This window comes from Xyrauchen texanus, chromosome 27 (genome assembly GCF_025860055.1).
Source record: "Xyrauchen texanus isolate HMW12.3.18 chromosome 27, RBS_HiC_50CHRs, whole genome shotgun sequence".
Classification (NCBI taxonomy): Eukaryota; Metazoa; Chordata; class Actinopteri; order Cypriniformes; family Catostomidae; genus Xyrauchen; species Xyrauchen texanus.
Window position 1 is genome coordinate 23,788,938 of NC_068302.1, and position 17,647 is coordinate 23,806,584.

The 17,647-nt window shown below is 36.3% G+C and overlaps 1 protein-coding gene across 1 annotated transcript in view; it reads right to left on the reverse strand.

Moving 5' to 3' along the window:
* Positions 1-633: 633 nt before the first annotated feature.
* Positions 634-17,647, reverse strand: part of prkar2aa (protein kinase, cAMP-dependent, regulatory, type II, alpha A) — a 32,113-nt gene continuing 15,099 nt past the window's right edge. The window contains exons 2-10 of the mRNA XM_052094010.1: positions 9,444-9,479; positions 8,208-8,344; positions 6,932-7,038; positions 5,828-5,981; positions 4,778-4,879; positions 4,510-4,584; positions 3,074-3,139; positions 2,166-2,304; positions 634-1,699 (exon numbers count right to left, since the gene is read on the reverse strand). Of these exons, the coding sequence (XP_051949970.1) occupies positions 1,575-1,699; positions 2,166-2,304; positions 3,074-3,139; positions 4,510-4,584; positions 4,778-4,879; positions 5,828-5,981; positions 6,932-7,038; positions 8,208-8,344; positions 9,444-9,479 (941 nt within the window). The 3' untranslated portion in view covers positions 634-1,574. The remainder of the gene's footprint in view (positions 1,700-2,165; positions 2,305-3,073; positions 3,140-4,509; positions 4,585-4,777; positions 4,880-5,827; positions 5,982-6,931; positions 7,039-8,207; positions 8,345-9,443; positions 9,480-17,647) is intronic.

The following is a 17,647-nucleotide window of genomic DNA, read 5'->3' on the forward strand; positions in this document are numbered from 1 at the left end:
AGCGTCTCCTTCCTGGGCAGTATTATGGATGCGTGGACCCATGGTGTTTATACTCGCGTACTATTGTTTGTACAGATGAGCAATCCAGCTGGTTTTGGGTTAATATATCAATCGATCTTGAAATCATGATCGCCAATGAAACTGCTATCAAGATGTACAGTGAAAAGGATTTATATTTTAGTCAGTTCTCAACACAATCCAACTGGATCACTTCAAAAGACATGGATTAAATCACTGGAGTTTTATGGATTACTTTTATGTTGACTTTATCTGCTATTTGGAGCTTCAAAGGCCTGATAACCATTCACTTGCATTGTATGTACCTACAGAGCTGAAATATTCTACTAAAATATGCATTTGTGTTCAGCAGAAGAAAGACATACACATCTGGGAAGGCATGAGAGTGAGGTACTAAGATAAGTTTCTTTATTGGGTGAACTATCCCTTAAGTACTCACTAATTATATATTATTAATACATCCATCCTTTATTCACACCTCCCTACTAGTTGCATCATTTAAAAGATGTTTTAAAGTACTACTCCCTACTTACAATAATCCATTCAATTAGATTTATTGCTGCACAATTACTACTCCTTCATTGTAACTCAGATGAGCATACCCTCCCCAAAGTATTTTTAAAGAAATGCAGACACCCAGATTTATCCAAAGTTTATTAAAAGTACAATCTGTAAATGCAGAAACTAGCCAACGCTCAGCAGTGATACCAACTAACAATACCCAACTAACGCCCTAAAGAAAAAAGAATAACACTCCATTCCAAAACACTTTTATGGTGCCTCCATTCAAAAGTTACAAACACAAACGATTCCTGACATTTAAATGGCACTGTTCCAGTAATTACACACACGCGCATACACACACCCCATAATGTTACTAAAATGTCTGCTTTGTTTTTCAGGACGACTCATTCAGAAAGACTAAAGGGAAAATCCGCACTAGATTCTGCCTTGCATCCTCCAATTCGGGAGTGGTCTAACAGCGAGCCAACCTTCAACAAAAATAATATATAGTAGTAATATAATAATAGTAATACATAAATCAATACAACATGGAGTTTAAGTCAGAAACCTTTTATGAACTAACATCAGGGAAGTTTTCAAAGGTTTGCATCATCATAAAATGCTCTAAAACGGTCTTTTTTTGTGCAATTTTTTATTGAAAGACATCAACTTTTTTCTTGTTAAAACATAGATTTTATTATCTCTTTTTTGTTGTTGTGATTGCAATTGACCATGAAAAAGGATGGGTCCTTGGCTGGGGATTTTTGGTGCAAGTGAACATGTATGTGTGTGTGCCCGCACATTCTCTCCAGGGTCACAGCATTTGGGCTGGTAATGCTTCTATTTCATACTGAGCAGCTGATGATATGACAATGTGGGTGTGTGTGTGTGTGTGTGTGTGTGTGTGTGTGTGTGTGTGTATTGGGATATATATTTAGTGTGTTGGCTGGAGTGTGAGTGCACATAAAAAGGAATGTGTGTCTACAAAATGTTTTGTGTTGTGTATTGTGCCTGTGTGTGTGTGTGTGTGTGTAAGGCACAGCCAGTCTGTCTCAGTCCCTAAGGTCCATGCTGGATCCAAACAGAGCCACCAGCTGCTCTTCATAGTGGGCAATGTTCCTCTTCATAATCTCTTTACAGGATCCCAGCAAACGCTCAAAGGCTTGTACATCGATCACTTAAACACACAAACACACACACATCAACCATGTGATGTCATTATTGGAGCCTAGCTAGCACTCAATTGCCACACATTTTACTTCAAGACCCAGTGATTTCACTTGATGAGTGCCGTTTTCTTTCCTGTCGTCATATTTCTTATTGAAACAAGATGTTTATGCAGGACATATCAAAGGTCTCGTTTTTGTTTTATAAATAACCAATAGGCTTTAGTTATCACCTCCATGAATTATGTTTTGCTACTTATTTGGACAAAAATCTGTGAAGAGCAGAACCATAAATATTTTGGCATTTTCCCCAGATGAGAATGACTGACCATTTCAAATGCATATATCTGCTAAAAGTTAATTTTGTCAATAATTTGGTGGACTAGTATGTAGATTTAAAAGTTAACAGACACAAAACTCTTCTTTTGATTTCATGGGGTTTTTCACTACAAAAATACAAGTCAGACTTACACTTACCCAAGCATTTGACGTCCCCTATAGCATAGGCTGAGGCAGCTCGTGGTTTGTTGGTGACAAGAGCAAGTTCTCCAAAATACTGCCCTCTACTGCAGCGAGTAATCTCAACCTCAGTGTTATCCTGCCTGTCTGCTTTCGTCTGAGATTGAAACACAGAGAGATTAAAGGTTACAAAGATTTAAAAAAAAAATGAAAGGAGATTAAAGTGTGTACTTTCTGCACCACTTGCGTCACACAGCCAAATTACTTTTTTTTTTCCCCCTCTCCTCTTTTCTCTCCAATTTAGAATTTCCACTGTGCTCTAAGTCCTTGTGGTGGCATAGTGACTCGCCTCAATCCAGGTGGCGGAGGACGAATCTCAGTTGCCTCCGCTTGTGATACCGCCAATCCGCGCATCTTATTACGTGGCTTATTGAGCATGTTACCACGGAGACCTAGCATGTGTGGAGGCTTCACGGTATTCTCCGCGGAATCCACACACAACTCATCACACACCCTACCGAGAGCGAGAACCACATTATAGCGGCCACAAGGAGGTTACCCCATTTTGGTTGCTTAGGAGACCTGGCTGGAGTCACTCAGCACACCCTGGATTCAAACTCATATCTCCAGGGGTGGTAATCAGCGCCTTCACTCGCTGAGCTACCCAGGCCCCCAGTCATATTACTCTTACTAATTTTGAAGTTTTTACAAACTGTTAGTGCTCAAACAAACAAAGCAATGTTGAGCTACAGTGTTTACACATTTTCAGGGAAATCAACCAACAAATGACTGAAAGTCTCTGCATGTTAAGTTGTTAGGTGTTTTAACATAAAGAATTTACACTCCACCTTTAAAATCTGAACTTCAACAGATGCTTTAAAGTGACAACAAAACAGAGTGATGGAAAAAAGATGAAAGATACTCACTTTACTCTTCATCATAATCTTCACCTCTCCAGACTCCACAATGTAGAAGCAATCAGCCTTATCACCCTAGCAATGCAACAGCCCATCATAATAATGATTAATGAAACAATAGCATCAGTCAGAGCTCTGATCTTCAGCTTTGCTCTATTATTATAGTGCTATAATTATACCTGCTGTATGTGAGTGTGCGTCTGTGTTCTGGTTCTTTAAGACATTCATTAGCTGCTGTGAGAATTTTAGAGCTGAACAGAATATATAAAAACTCTCACCTGCACCACCCACTGACTAACACACAATGGGCCTTATTCATGAAATATGAGCAGAATATATTTCTGTGTTAATCTTTCATAATTCCGTTCTTACCTAAATTGTTGCATTGAATTGAAGGCGACACCTCATGCAAGAATAGTTTCAAGAATAATTTACTCAAACTTGTTCTGCTTGCATTTCATGATCAAGGCCCAATAAATATGGCGTATACATATAGATGTGGTATATGGAAACTTAATGTATAAAGCCACACATAGATAACAAGATATTAAACCAAACGGCAAGTTTTTAATCAAATGATGCTAAACCTTTTCCCAGATCTCACTTCACTTTTCATAGCCATTTTTGCCATGACCTTTAACCAACTGGTGTCAAATTCATTTTTAATGGGTGTAAATCAGTTTAAATTCACATAGGTGACCTTGCACAGTAACCACAGGTGTCATTCATATACATGTTACTATAGACAAGTATCCAAACCCTTTTACACTTAAATATCTATAACACATTTTGTGCTTTATATATCAAACCTAACAAGCATCGCTTTGTGAAATGCTTTGCTTGAGAAGTGTGCTTGTGCTATCTTTCTTCAAAATAATGGCACTTGCTTCGATATTTTGTTACCTAATGCAATACAACTTATACATTTTTAAATGAGTAGTTCACCCAAAAATTATACTTCTTTCATCATTTACTCACCCTTATGCCATCTTAAACTCGTATGAGTTTCTTGCACTCTGCGCATGTGCACGTGTGAGGAAGTGTAATCGAGCTTCAAATCATAGCTGCGCCAAGGAGACTGCTGATGTCAAGATTTATAGTGAAATAGGAGTTACATTTTGGTCTATTCTCACCCAAAAATTATCATATCACATCAGAAGACATGGATTATGTCACTTGAGTCATACAGATTACCTTTATGCTGTCTTTATGTTCTTTTTGGACCTTAGAAGTTAAGACCCCATTGACTTGCATTGTATGCATATAAACACATTATACATCTATGAAAATGTATTTTTTTTGTGTTACACGAATAAAGAAATTCATATGAGTTTGAGACGCCATAACGGTGAGTAAATTATGAGAGAATTATAATTTTTGGGTGAACTATTCCTTTTAGTGTCCTACTTTTTGGGCCAATCTATGTAAATGAATATACAGCTCACCTGCATAATGATTCGCTCTCCATCATGAAATAATTTTATGCCCAAGACGTCAACAATCTTCATTCTCTCAGACAACTGAGAGACAAAGACAAACAAATTATATATTTGATCATTTTATTACCAGTTTAAGAATGTAAAAAATAATAATAAAACATTTATAAAAATAATCTCCTGACAGTACAAAACATTTGCTTTAGTTTTACAATTCTGATACTTTTTCATACATTTTGGAAATTCATAAATGTTTCTCCATTTCTCTCGCCCTCACCTCTAGTGATTTGAGCAGTGGGACAGATTCTATGAAGATTTCGTACATCCTCCTCTTTTTTGCATTGTTCTTCAAAACGAGTCTACGGAATGTTGCCCGGTCCTGACAGAAAAAGACACACACACGCTGAAAATCTACTGAATATCAGAATACCTTTTGTATTTATGTTTCCTTCACACTTATTTTCAGTGTCTATGTTTGTTCTGGGTGAAATGAAAGTCTAGCAGTAACGTCTATTGTTGGGAATCACAAGTTAACTGGAGATACAGTATAATATCGATATTAATGTCATGATTCGATATTATTGCAATTCTTTATTTTTGGTGTATTGTGATATGTCACTCAATATTTCTCATTCGTCTTCACTGGATTTCAGTGAACTGTTACCAAATCACCAAATGCATTGTTAGATTAACATAGAAGTGCCAGTTTACAAAACAAGGTGTTTATTTCCTAATATCTATATACAATGCAAAGCTATACGCATATAAGACTATAATGGATCCTTGTTTCTGTGGTTAGGTCAATGTAGCTAGACTTTCTAAAAATAAATTATAGTATTTATGAATACAATAGTAGCCTAACTGCTTTAAAATCATTATTTATTATAACACAGTTTCAATACACAAAGTATAATAGTTTTCACCTAAAAGGTTAGCAATATGATACTAACGTTTCTGTCAAAACACCTCGGTTAATCTTACTACTCTAAAATAGTAATACATTTTAGTAATGGTGGGTGAGTATGTGTAAAGCATGATAACTGCACCTTCTAAGGGACTGTTGTTGAATTCCTAGATAGATTTGGCAGAATTTCTTTTCACATCACCATAATTTGAAAAAAAAATCAATTATAAGGAAAAACCTTATAATTGATCAGGAAAGGATATATCAATATTTCAATATTTTTCCCCACTTCTAGAAACTTCATAGCATTGTGAAAATTAAGCTGCAGCCATTCAGTGTTTCGACTACATGTCCACAAGGTGGTGCTGTTGTTTGGCACCAAGACAACAGTGTTTGCTGTCAGTTGCTCTCTAACAAACTCACCAGTCCCCAGAGAGCTCCCTCATCTTTAGCAATGATGGTTGCAGCACGTGGAGTGTTATACATGAGGGCTAATTCTCCAAAACTGCCCTTGTTATCATACTGACCCACACAGCAGCCCACACCATCCTTCTGTACCACAATATCATACACACCCCTGCAAACACAAACATACACATTTTATAAATACACACACAGTTAGGGCTGTGGTAGCGATATAGTTACTACACATCTATAATTCACAATTTTATGATGATATTCTGCCCTCTAGGTATTGACATTTAATATGAGAAATATTAATAATATGGTTTAAAGAACAATTAGTACTGAATTATTATTATTTTTTTAAAACACTGCTTACAAAAATAACTTTGATCAATATTTGTATTGTGCCTGGTAGTGATAAATTGAAATAATTCTTATCTCTAGTTTATAAATTCAAAGAAATGAAAGTACTTCCATTTTAAAAGGCAACCTATTGTATATCACCGTTCCGGTTTAAATTCAGATACTTCCTTCATAGAGTGTGTTTACATGTCTGCCCACTAAACAGAGCACAATATCATTTTGATAAAAGCTATATTTGTCAGGTGACATTTAATTATGCCAATTTAACCATATAAAACAATATGCGCGAATGCAAGCAGTTTTTATTGTAACATATATATTTAAGAAATGTTTGCATAACAAAAAACAGCCTTTTTGTTAGCCTTTGATTTGTAAATAGTTTGAAAGACCATTAGAAAAGATGCATGTTCAATTTAATGCTGGAAATCAAATATATATTTCCTTTTCATATGATTAATCAATTATTTGAGTAAATCAATCAATTATGAAAAAAGTTGTTGGTTGCAGCCATCATGATATACAGAATATTGGGTCCTGCTATGTTCATTAAATTACATACAATTCAATGTATTTATTGTGTAACTACATGTTGTTCTTTTAAGTACATTGTATCAAATGCTTAAGTACACAGTAGACACCTAATATAATGTGGGTCCAACAATTGTTATAACATAATCCAGCATTAACCATCCTGTTGCACAACGTTGTCACTACACACACCTGCTGCATGCATCAACCCTTTTATTAAAACATACACACCTCTCGATTACGTAAAAGTTGTCCCCATCATCTCCCTGGTCTATTACGTGTTCCTGTGGCTGCACAAGAACCTCAAACATGGCGTCTAGCACTTCTGAAAACTGCTCCTGTACAAGAAAGAGACAGAGAGAGTGATTAAGGAAACATGTGAATCGAGACCCAGATTTGACATTGGATATCAAGTGGCGACATAGTTAAAAATGTACTTAATATAGCCTGGGTTGCATTTATCTAGTTTTGTTCATGGGTTTTCAAGTATAAGGGCATGTATCAAATGACCTTATTTTTGTTGTTAATGTCAACAACAAAAGATACAGGAAGCTTTCTCTCCCCCTTTTAAAGGTTGTTGAGCCTATTCATTCATATGAGCCTACTCTATATATTTATTATTCAGTGTATTTCCTAATATCAACACAGAACCTAACAGAACACAGGTCAACTTTGTCCATAATTTGTCCTTAAGTCTTGGATGTACAGACTTTAAAGCCCTTTACGTACTTGCCCTTATATTTTCAGAGCAATGCCTAATATTAGGTCAGTGTAGCTAGTCTTTCTAAAAATAATATTACTAAATTATAGTTTGTGTTATGATTTTTTTATTTTTTACTTTAACTACAACTGCCCAAATTGCAATAAAATGAGGTCTAATAGATTCTACTTAACAGATGGTCTGTGGCGCAATATCGAGGGAAACCTGCTTGACACGTGCACGCTACAGAGATTCAGTAGATTAGAGCAGAGAAGATTATTGGTGTGAGTGGCTCCGTAATAGCCAGGTTTCAATGGCACAGCAAAAATATTGCGTTGCAGATGAGAAGCATATTTATCGCGTATAAAGGTGCGAATGCGATATCATAATTACATTTGCATCACCGCCGAATCTTAGCCTGAGCAGCTGCCGATCCGCGACCCAATCCTTACAGACCTGCGACCCACTTTTTGAAAACACTTTTCTACAGCATACAACACAGTAAGATCCAGTAGCTCAATCTGACAGAATGAACTCCCATTAATGATTTAGAATAACTGCATCCATCCATTGATACAGAAATGCACTATATATCATCAGCAGTAAAACAGCAGTTCAAGTAACAGTATGTTAAATAATTTCATCATGATGAACAGTTCAAACAATTCGTGTGATGAGCCACATAAGCAAAGCAAACATGTCTGACTGGCCCGCACACACTTCAGGACTGAAACAACCTCGATGATGCCAATCTGTTTACAGCTTTACAGCCCTTGTATCTGAATGATTGTGTTTGCATGTGTGTACCTGATCGAGAGCCTTGAACAGCAGTATGTCCTTACAGGCCTCCTGTAATCTACAACGCTGCTCGTCTGTTTTTGGATGGACAACTCTCGGTTCAGATTCTTCTTCATCATCATCTGGGTTAAAGGCCTCCGCACACACTGAGAAAATTCATTATTTAATTACATAATAAAAGATATCACCAAAGTCACATACAACAACTATTGTATGTAAAACAAACTTTTTAGAACAGGGGTTTTTAAACAGGGGTCTGGTAACCCCAAGGGGGCTGCAAGGGGGCGCTTGGGGCTGAAAATTTGAAAGAAAAAATATATTACAAATGTATTTTTGGACAGTCAACTTACGTGTCATTGTTAACTTCAGATATTATTTGAATTAACATGGTTATTTTACAGAATTTGATATTTCATTATCCTTTCAAAAGACTGTTTGGAAAACTTGAAATTAGCCATGATCATTATATTCTTCAAAATATGCAGTAAATTTGAGACAAAGTAACTATTTTTGAGTTGATATTTTAATTTAATATATTTTGGCTTTAGTACAATGAAAATATAAAATCCAATGATTTAATTTTGAAAACAACGCTTATTACTTACTATTTTTCTATATTTTCTATACAGTTAAAGTAGGTCTTTAAAGCAGGAAATTATATAAATGCCATTTCATTTTAGGATGAGGATACCCGCAATGGGATTATCATATTTAGAGGGAACTTGGCATTAAATATGATAAAACCCCTGCTCTAAAAACATCAGTTTCATACTGAATGAATTTCTTTCATGAAGTTGTCAGAAACATATAAAACAGAAGAGAAAATATCGGAGAGGAAGTTTGAACGGAACTGAACTGACTGGAATTGTTTCATGCGTTTAAAATTCTATGTTGGAAATAGTTTGGAATGAGTCTTACAATGTTGACAGAATGGACAATGCTTATGAAATACAAAATGTAAAAAAAAAAAATATTCTCATGAAGTAGGCCCAACTCAATTCCATTCAACTCCATTCATTGCACGCAGCATATCTTGATTCTTTAACATGATGTGGGACTTAAAATATCTTTTTACTAGAACACAATTGAAAGGACAGAATTAGTGGGCTTATACAGTCAGAGCGGCGACGTTATTACTATAAAGCAAACACAGGGGGAAATGACGGAAAGGCAGGGCACTTATCTGACACACACACACACACTTTAAACCACATGATTAGTTCAATGACGTCAAACAGAACTCACCCGACACTCTCCGGTTAAATCTGCTGGGGGGAGGAGCTACAGAGAGAGAGAGAGAGAATTAATTAATGAATGTTCAAATTTTTGTGTTCACTTTAGTACTATAAGCTGTAAATGACAACCTAAAACATACACACAAAAACACACTATTCATAATACAATGTTAATGAAAAAAAGTCAGTCTCAAAATCTCACATGTGCCCTACAGTAACTGTGTGGGTGTGTTAAATATTCGGTAAGGTCAATCAAAGGCCTGTCCTACAGGCTGTACCAGTTTCAAAAGATTGCGATTGTGTGTGTGTGTTTGTGTGTGTGAGAGAGAGAGAGAGAGAGAGAGAGAGAGAGAGAGAGAGAGATCACAGCCGAGTGCACTAGCACGACTCTCAGGAGCTCTGCCTTGCAGGTCTGCACACCCCCCTCCTCTCTCACTGCACTGTTACAATCCATCAGTCCATTAACTCTTTGGTGTAAAACTAGCAATAATCTTTCTCTGACACATACACCTGATTTTTTTGTGAACTACAGTCTTAATAACTGTTTGATCATGCTTTCCAGTATCTCTATTCAATATATACACACAAGCACACCGTTTACAGGTTTCTCACGTATCATTATGTTTGAAAGCACATCCATGCAATAATTAACCTGCAACACATATTACAAACACACACGCACAACACATGCTGTATAAACACGGCACACCTACATGCATTGCACTCATTTCAATGTCACTGAATTGTGTGCTTTCACATACAACCATTCAAATTTACACCTCTCAGCTAATTATTTAACATAATGTGTGTGTGTGTGTGTGTGTGTGTGTGTGTGTGTGTGTGTGTGTGTGTATACAACGCCCAGATAAGGCAGCTTAATAAACAGTTGTGTTGTGAGACTACTCAAAGCAATGAGTGTGCACATGAGCGTGTGAAGTATTGTGAGATGGGGTGCTTCAACCTTGTGTAGGGGATATCAAGTGACCAAAGTTGCCATGACAACAGAATACAAGGAAGACTCCTCATTGCTATAACAACTACCCCCCACCCCCCAACACACCCAGGGTGTTTTCCAAACTGCATTTTTGTGCCCCTGAAAGACACTTAGGGAAGGGGATGGCACTGGAAGTGTTGTTCCAAACAAAAGAAAGTAAGTCACTTTTTTCACAAAGGGCCCTTTTACAAGACTTTTAGTGAAGGGTATATTCAAACTCTCTTCAGAGTACCCACATCAAGAGCTTTGTCCTCTGGAATGAGTAGGGCAGAGGGATGATCACTTTCGATTGGAATTCGCCCCCACTCACTCACTCGCTCTTGGCAACCAGAGATAGAAAAAGAGAGTGAAACAGAAACAGAGTGACACAGAAAGGAAGAAAAGGGAAAAGTTAGAGAGGAAATATTTCTAGGAAACCACAAATTAGTTTTGCTTTGAATCACATAAGATGAGAACACTGCTTTAATAAGATATTATTGCGATATTCAAAATGTTTGCAAAAATGAAACTCCACTATTTACTCAATCTCGCATCGTTCCAAACCTTTATTTTCATTCTTCTGTAAAACACAAAATGAGAATGTTAAAGCTGCTAATTTCCATTCAATGTGTTGTGTTTGACAAAACAAAACAAAAAAATAATGTTGGAATTAGGGCTGAAACAATTAGTCGCCGTAATCGACAACAACAAAATATTCGTTATCGAATTGTCCTTTGATCTTATGTAAAGTAACATGAGATCACATTAAACTTTAATGATGGAGTACCACAGCTTGCGCCTGATTGAGAAGAGGAAGAACACAGCTCACAGAAGCACTCCAAACCTTCTAAACATCTTAAAGTGATATAGATCGCAAAGTATGAGTAATTACACAAAAATACAAAATAAGTGCATACAGAAGCACTCTCGTTGTGAAATAATGTGGAGCTGGCGCTGCCGTTCCGCTTAAGCAAAACTTTCATGTCAGAGTGTCTTTAAAGGAAACACCTCAGTGTTATACCTTTAATGCATCCTTTATTAAGATTCAAATAATAAAGAAGCAGGTCATGTAAATAAGTACAAACTCCGAAACTGGCTTTTCTTTATGCGCCTCTTCTACGAGTCTCGTGAAGTGACCTGATCTAAGGGGGAGAGATTGAAACTTCACCCGGCTCATGCACACTCTGGCAGGAGGACGCTTGTCCCTCACACGCAAAGCTTGAGACATATTGAATCAAAATATATATATGTGTTGCATTGTGAATCTTTTCATGATGGAATTCTGTGATACGCAGCTCTATTAAGAAGAGAGTTGTTGTTTTTCGTGTGTGAGTTAAAGATGGATCGAAGTGAACAAAAGAGATAATATAGTGCCCATATATAAAGCCCATAATATAGTGCAACAACATATGTTTTTGATTTGTTGTTGTTTTGGCTTGTTTTTACAATATAAAATTATATTCTCTGAAAGCAAATCTAAATATCTTATATGTTGTTTCTCAAGTAAATGTATCTTGTTTTAAAGATCTTTAGTTATTTTTAAACTGAAAACAAGACAAAACACTTGATAACAATAGGATTTTTTGCAGTGATTTTTTATTTTTACTGAATTAAACTTAATAAAAAGTGACCCCCCCCACCCCCCCGAATATAAGAGCGAATATAAGCGAACGTGAGGGACCATCTTTATTTTACAGCGGTGGGTGTAAATGTAAAAGTATAGTTAATAGTGTATGTGCTTTTCCTACTGTAGTCCCAGAAATGTTGAATTATTTCCAAAAAGCAACTATTGGCACAGATTCATCAGTAAAATTGAACTGGCTGCCTCTAGGTGTTACCCAGCCCTAGCTATAAACAACCGTTAACAATAAATTATGAAACTTAGGGTCGTCATGGGATGTTTCTGTCTTTTTATCTCCCTCTGTGTCATTTTGATATCTTCACACAGAGTCTAATCACTCACAGCTGACAGACAAGTAATTCTCAAAGTATGTGTGTGTGTGTTCTCTGTAATGGTACGGCTAAACTCAGCCTCCCTAGCCCACAATGCACGGCTCAGTAAATGAAATAAGTCATGTGAGAGTCAGCAACTGAACCACAAACACACAGTAGTACTCTGCTTTCTCACACACAAAATAATGTTTTAACACACACACACTAATATGCATACAGGCACTCAAACCAGTGGTTCACAATGTTTTTTATTTTTATGCTGATGCTGATCTAGTTTGCCAATGGCTGATATAATATAATATACAAGTCCTAAAACCCTGAAGAGGTTTGAGATTCCCTCAAAAAGTTCTACTAACAACAGCAATTTTCGATTTGTAAGTAAAATAATGTCTGTGCTGTGGTTAACGCAACTAAGAGACTATCCCATTTTGTTCCACATCCACAACATAAACTTCACAAAGTCATACCTCAAACGTTAATTTTGAAACCGTTGCGTGACGTAGGTGAAACGTAGGTTGCTACATAAGGACTACAACTGTCAACTGCTTAATTACACATAATTATACAAGAACATAAACTGTTTATGTCATCATACACGTCATGAAAGTTGATGAATTTCAGTGAACAAATGTGAATGCTGTGGGGGACAAATGGAACAGTCTCTTCAAGTAATGTTAACCACAGACCTTATTTTACTTATAAATTGAAAACTGCTATTCTAAAAACCCATTAAAAATTCCAGAGGGAACCAATGGCGAATTACCCTTCTGGGTTGGCCTACAAATTGACGTCAAGACTGAACAGCTTTATATTCAAGTGTTTCAATGAACACTTCTTTTACACAATGTTTACAAAAAGATTATTCAAAAATAGAAATATGCATTGTCCAATTGTCCAAAGCTGTTGTTCATGAGCATTTCTGTAAATCAGTCAAGTGGCACAGTTTTCGACTATTGGCGATAATCTGAAAATAGACAAATATAAGATGATTAATTGGCTTGGCCAAAATATCGGTCTAAAACTAACTCAATTACATGTATACAAACCCACATGGTTGTCTACACTGCAAACACTGGCAATCACAACCATGCACCCTTCTTACACATGCAAAAAGCTGCTGGACTTATTGCTTAAACTTTCAAACAGCTGTAATCAAACAAGGAGAAAACAAGCACATTAAAATCCCTCTCTACTCATATAATGCTGAAGGGCCCGGATGCATGAGTTTGTACAAGTTTGTTTTCAATAATCACACATGGCTCTTGTACGTCAATAACTATGTTTCCATCCAAGGATTTTTTTGCAACAAAAAGTGTAGCGCATCAAAAAGTTTACAGATAAAGCTGATGGAAATGCAAATTATAGCTAAAATTTCACATGTGTCAACATAATATTTTTCCATTCAACTCTAGCACATAAACTCAATGTCAATATTTCAGAAATCATGAAAAACTGGTTTGGAAACACTTTTTGTTGAGAAAATAGGCATTAATGCAAAAATATAGTGTCACATGACAGAATTTACCCCAATCGTTAGCCTGTGTTAATCATGACGACAAGGTATACATTCATTGAAAGCCAATTAATTGTATGTGAAGCATTACTCGCAGTGTTATGGATCGTAACGCCACACCTGCACAGATCCAATGTTGCAAACACATCTGCGTCACTTCCAGGAGTGCCAACACAATTATCTCTCATGAACCTGTCATTGACAAGTGCACGGAGAACAAATGACTGGCCACATAAGGACCGGTAGCCATCAGTTTATTTATTAAAGTTCCTTTTCAATACCATTCAAAATAATAGACGAGTCATGGAATTAGCCCACAATACAAAAATAATTTCTATGCACAAATAAAAACACAATACTAGGAGAAAATCTTTAGTCTGCTTGTTTGGAACACTTACAGCCCAATTCTATAAAATGTTTGTTTAGCTTACTTGTGAAAAAATGCCACAAAATTCCCTGTATTAAATAAAATTAATTACCAAACAAATAAAGCATTAAATTGCAAAAATAAATTACCAAACAAAAAATTATATTGTTAGGCCTATATAATTCCATTGTCTTTAAATTAGCCTTACCCTGTTCTGTAGATGAATAAAGTCGGCTGAATGTCATTCTCAGAAATGTCTGCACTTTTTTCAAGACTAAAACTAATCAGAACTATTTGTCCAATGTGTTCACTTTAAGACAAGTTTTTAATATTTTAAATCTAACCCTCTTTACCTCGGATCGCAATTGCTGAGCTTCTCCAGAAAATATAAATTGCATTATGATATTAAATTAATTTTAGATGATAATCAATTTCAGTTGCTGGACAAATATGCGGGATGTAATGCAGTTGTGATGGCAATGCTTTAGATTAGATGATTGTTCAAAATAGCCTTTTGAATATCAGGAATTAATCATATGAAAACCCTGATATTACACCGCATACATTTTTTTTTTATAGTTGTGCACACAGCATATATACATCGTTGGATGGTCCTTATACTAAGACAGAAAGATTTCCCCACTACTTGGTGCAGGTTGCCAGCTTGAACAGGGCGATGACGATTCACTTTTGGGTCAGAACCGGTGGCCAGGACCAATATTAGTCAGTAGCGCCGCTCTCTACATGCATATTACGCAGTCTGTGTAGGGCACCATCTTACCCTAGGAGGGCAACAGAAAGTCCACCGGCTGCACTTACTTGTACGTTATACGTTTTTCAAGAACCAGAAAGCAGTTGCAGAACAGATGACGGCCCCCATTACAGTGCTATCAGAAGGGCAACTGTTCCTTTTTGATCGCAATTCCTTGTCTTCAGATTGCATTTATTTGTGAAATTAAAATGACAGTAAGCTGGCTAATTTAAATTCATTTTCTCAATACTCTCCCCATTTGTGTTGTCGTGGTACCAAAATTTCCATAGTCGGTACCGATACCTGTGAAAGTTCATGGTTCTCAATACCAATTTCAATACCACAGCATAAATATGCTAATACTATAATGTGATATTGAATACACCAGTTTAGTCATTTGTATTATTTTCCAGAAAATTGTTTAAAGTTTAATTTCATCAACAAACTGGTGTCTAATCAATAAATTCTTAACTTTTAACAAGTGAAAATCTAACTTATCAACATGTCACTGCATTTTATTTTTTGCCAAACTTTTATTCAACAGCTGTCTTGTTTGTGATATTTTGATTAATTATTATTATTATTACAGTGAACATTACATTTTACTATACAGTTGTAATATATTATTAGTCAATTTCAGGCATCTAGATTTTATTTTGAATCATGCTTTTATTATGATGTGTGTTTTTTGCCAGATGCTTCATCTTTCCAGATAAACAGTTCACATCACAGCAAAGTGTGATCACTGAAGACTTTAAAGTCATATTTGAAAACGCATCTCTTTACACTGGCCTTTGTGTCTGAGAAATTAAATGTAGGACAAAGTTTTGGAGTGTTTCTATTTTAGACTACTGGTGTTCGTGTATGTGGTCATTTTGAAATGTCATGTTTTAAGTTGTATTACTGTGAAGCACTTTGGTCAACTCTGTTGTTTCAAATGCAAAATAAATAAAATTGAGCTGAGATTAAAGTGCAAATGCTGTGATTTTAATTATATAAATATATATTTTACTTGTGCTGCATGGTTCACAATGGATAAGTGCTCTGCTCTGTTATCTCATACAATGTGAATGATTCTCAATGTCTGTGGAGTTTCAAGTGGATGAGCGGTCAGATTTATGTGAAGTATGCAGCTCGGCCACAGTAAGATTGCAGCCTTTAGCGGTTTAATAAATCACACTTGGTTATGATTTTAATTTGATTAATTTTCCATTTCAGTGTACAATGAGTAACAGAGCACACATTTTATAGCAGTCGTGTGTCACATTTCTGTATGGAAACGGCTTAAGGGCAGATTTCTTTTGCAATTATCCAAAACTTATGAAACAGTGTTTTTTTTTAAGCATGACATCATCACGCACACCATTTTTATCGATAAAAGGCCATTTGAATGGAAACAGGCAGAAGACAGCAAATGTCGCAATTTTTTTTTAAGCATTTTCACTTTGTAGATAACAAAACAGCATGAAAAGTTGATGGAAACTAGTGAGACATCATTAGTTGTGTCAGTATATTTTTCACAAGTATTATGTGCTCCTCTGGGATTAGTGGTTTGGATTACAAAATCAAAATCCCACTATGCTTCAGAGCCTATTGTATTTTCTCCTTCCCCTTCCTGCTGTAAGCAATCAATCTTGATATCTCCATGCCCCCCCTTTCCCTCACTCTCTCAAAACTTTGTCTATCTTTCTGCAGTGCTCCATTTCTCGCGCACTCTCTTTAGTCCTTATAAGGTAGTGAGGATCTTTATAGCTCTGTGCCTGTGGATTTAACCCTTCACTGACAGCTAGAGGATTCATTAAACAGAGAGAGAAAGCATATGAATGACACCTATTATACAGGGGATCAACCGTGGCAGATAGTTTTTTAAACAACACACATTTTTTAATGATTTAGTGTTGACAGTGAACATATCTGTTACTATGAGTTAGTGTGTATGATATGACCATTAGTGGCAAGGTCAGTTTTGCCTTAGACAAGGCCAGCCCTCTGCTTAATCTGCACGCTGACTGGACAAGGTCAATGTCTGTTCTTATGACTCCTCTCTGGTTGGTTGATGAGATATTATGGGTAGCTGGCTGAAGGGGATCATATTTCCAATCAAAATGTGATTCCCACAATCTGTGTCCTCCCATTGTTTGCACTTCATGTCTCAATGACCTCCTCTCCTTGAGTCATCACCACTAATCAGACTGACCTGCAAAGATCTTAAAAGGCGGTGGTGTCACCAGAAGAAACTTGCAGCGGGGGAGATCGTAACATTATTTCCAACTCCGTTGCCAACTGAGTGACAAAAGAGTGGGAAAGAGAGAAAACTAAATATTGCAGTATTAAAAGGAGACTAAAATAGTGTAAGCTAAAATTTAGATAATGTTACCACATCCTGCCCAACCTTTGGCCTTACCCACAATGCCTTGAGAATTAATGTCTCTGGTGCTTTGCTCTAAAGACAAACAATTCCAAACAAAGTCATGACTGCAGCATTTTTTTTTAATAAATATTGAATGTATTGTACTCTTATCTAGGCATTGACTCTGCCAGCACGGGACTGAAATCCAAGCAATACTGTCAATTTTCACAGTAACTAAATTCTGCCTCAAATGTTTTTGATGGCTGATGAGAAAACACTTCATAAGCTCTTGTGACCACACTATGAT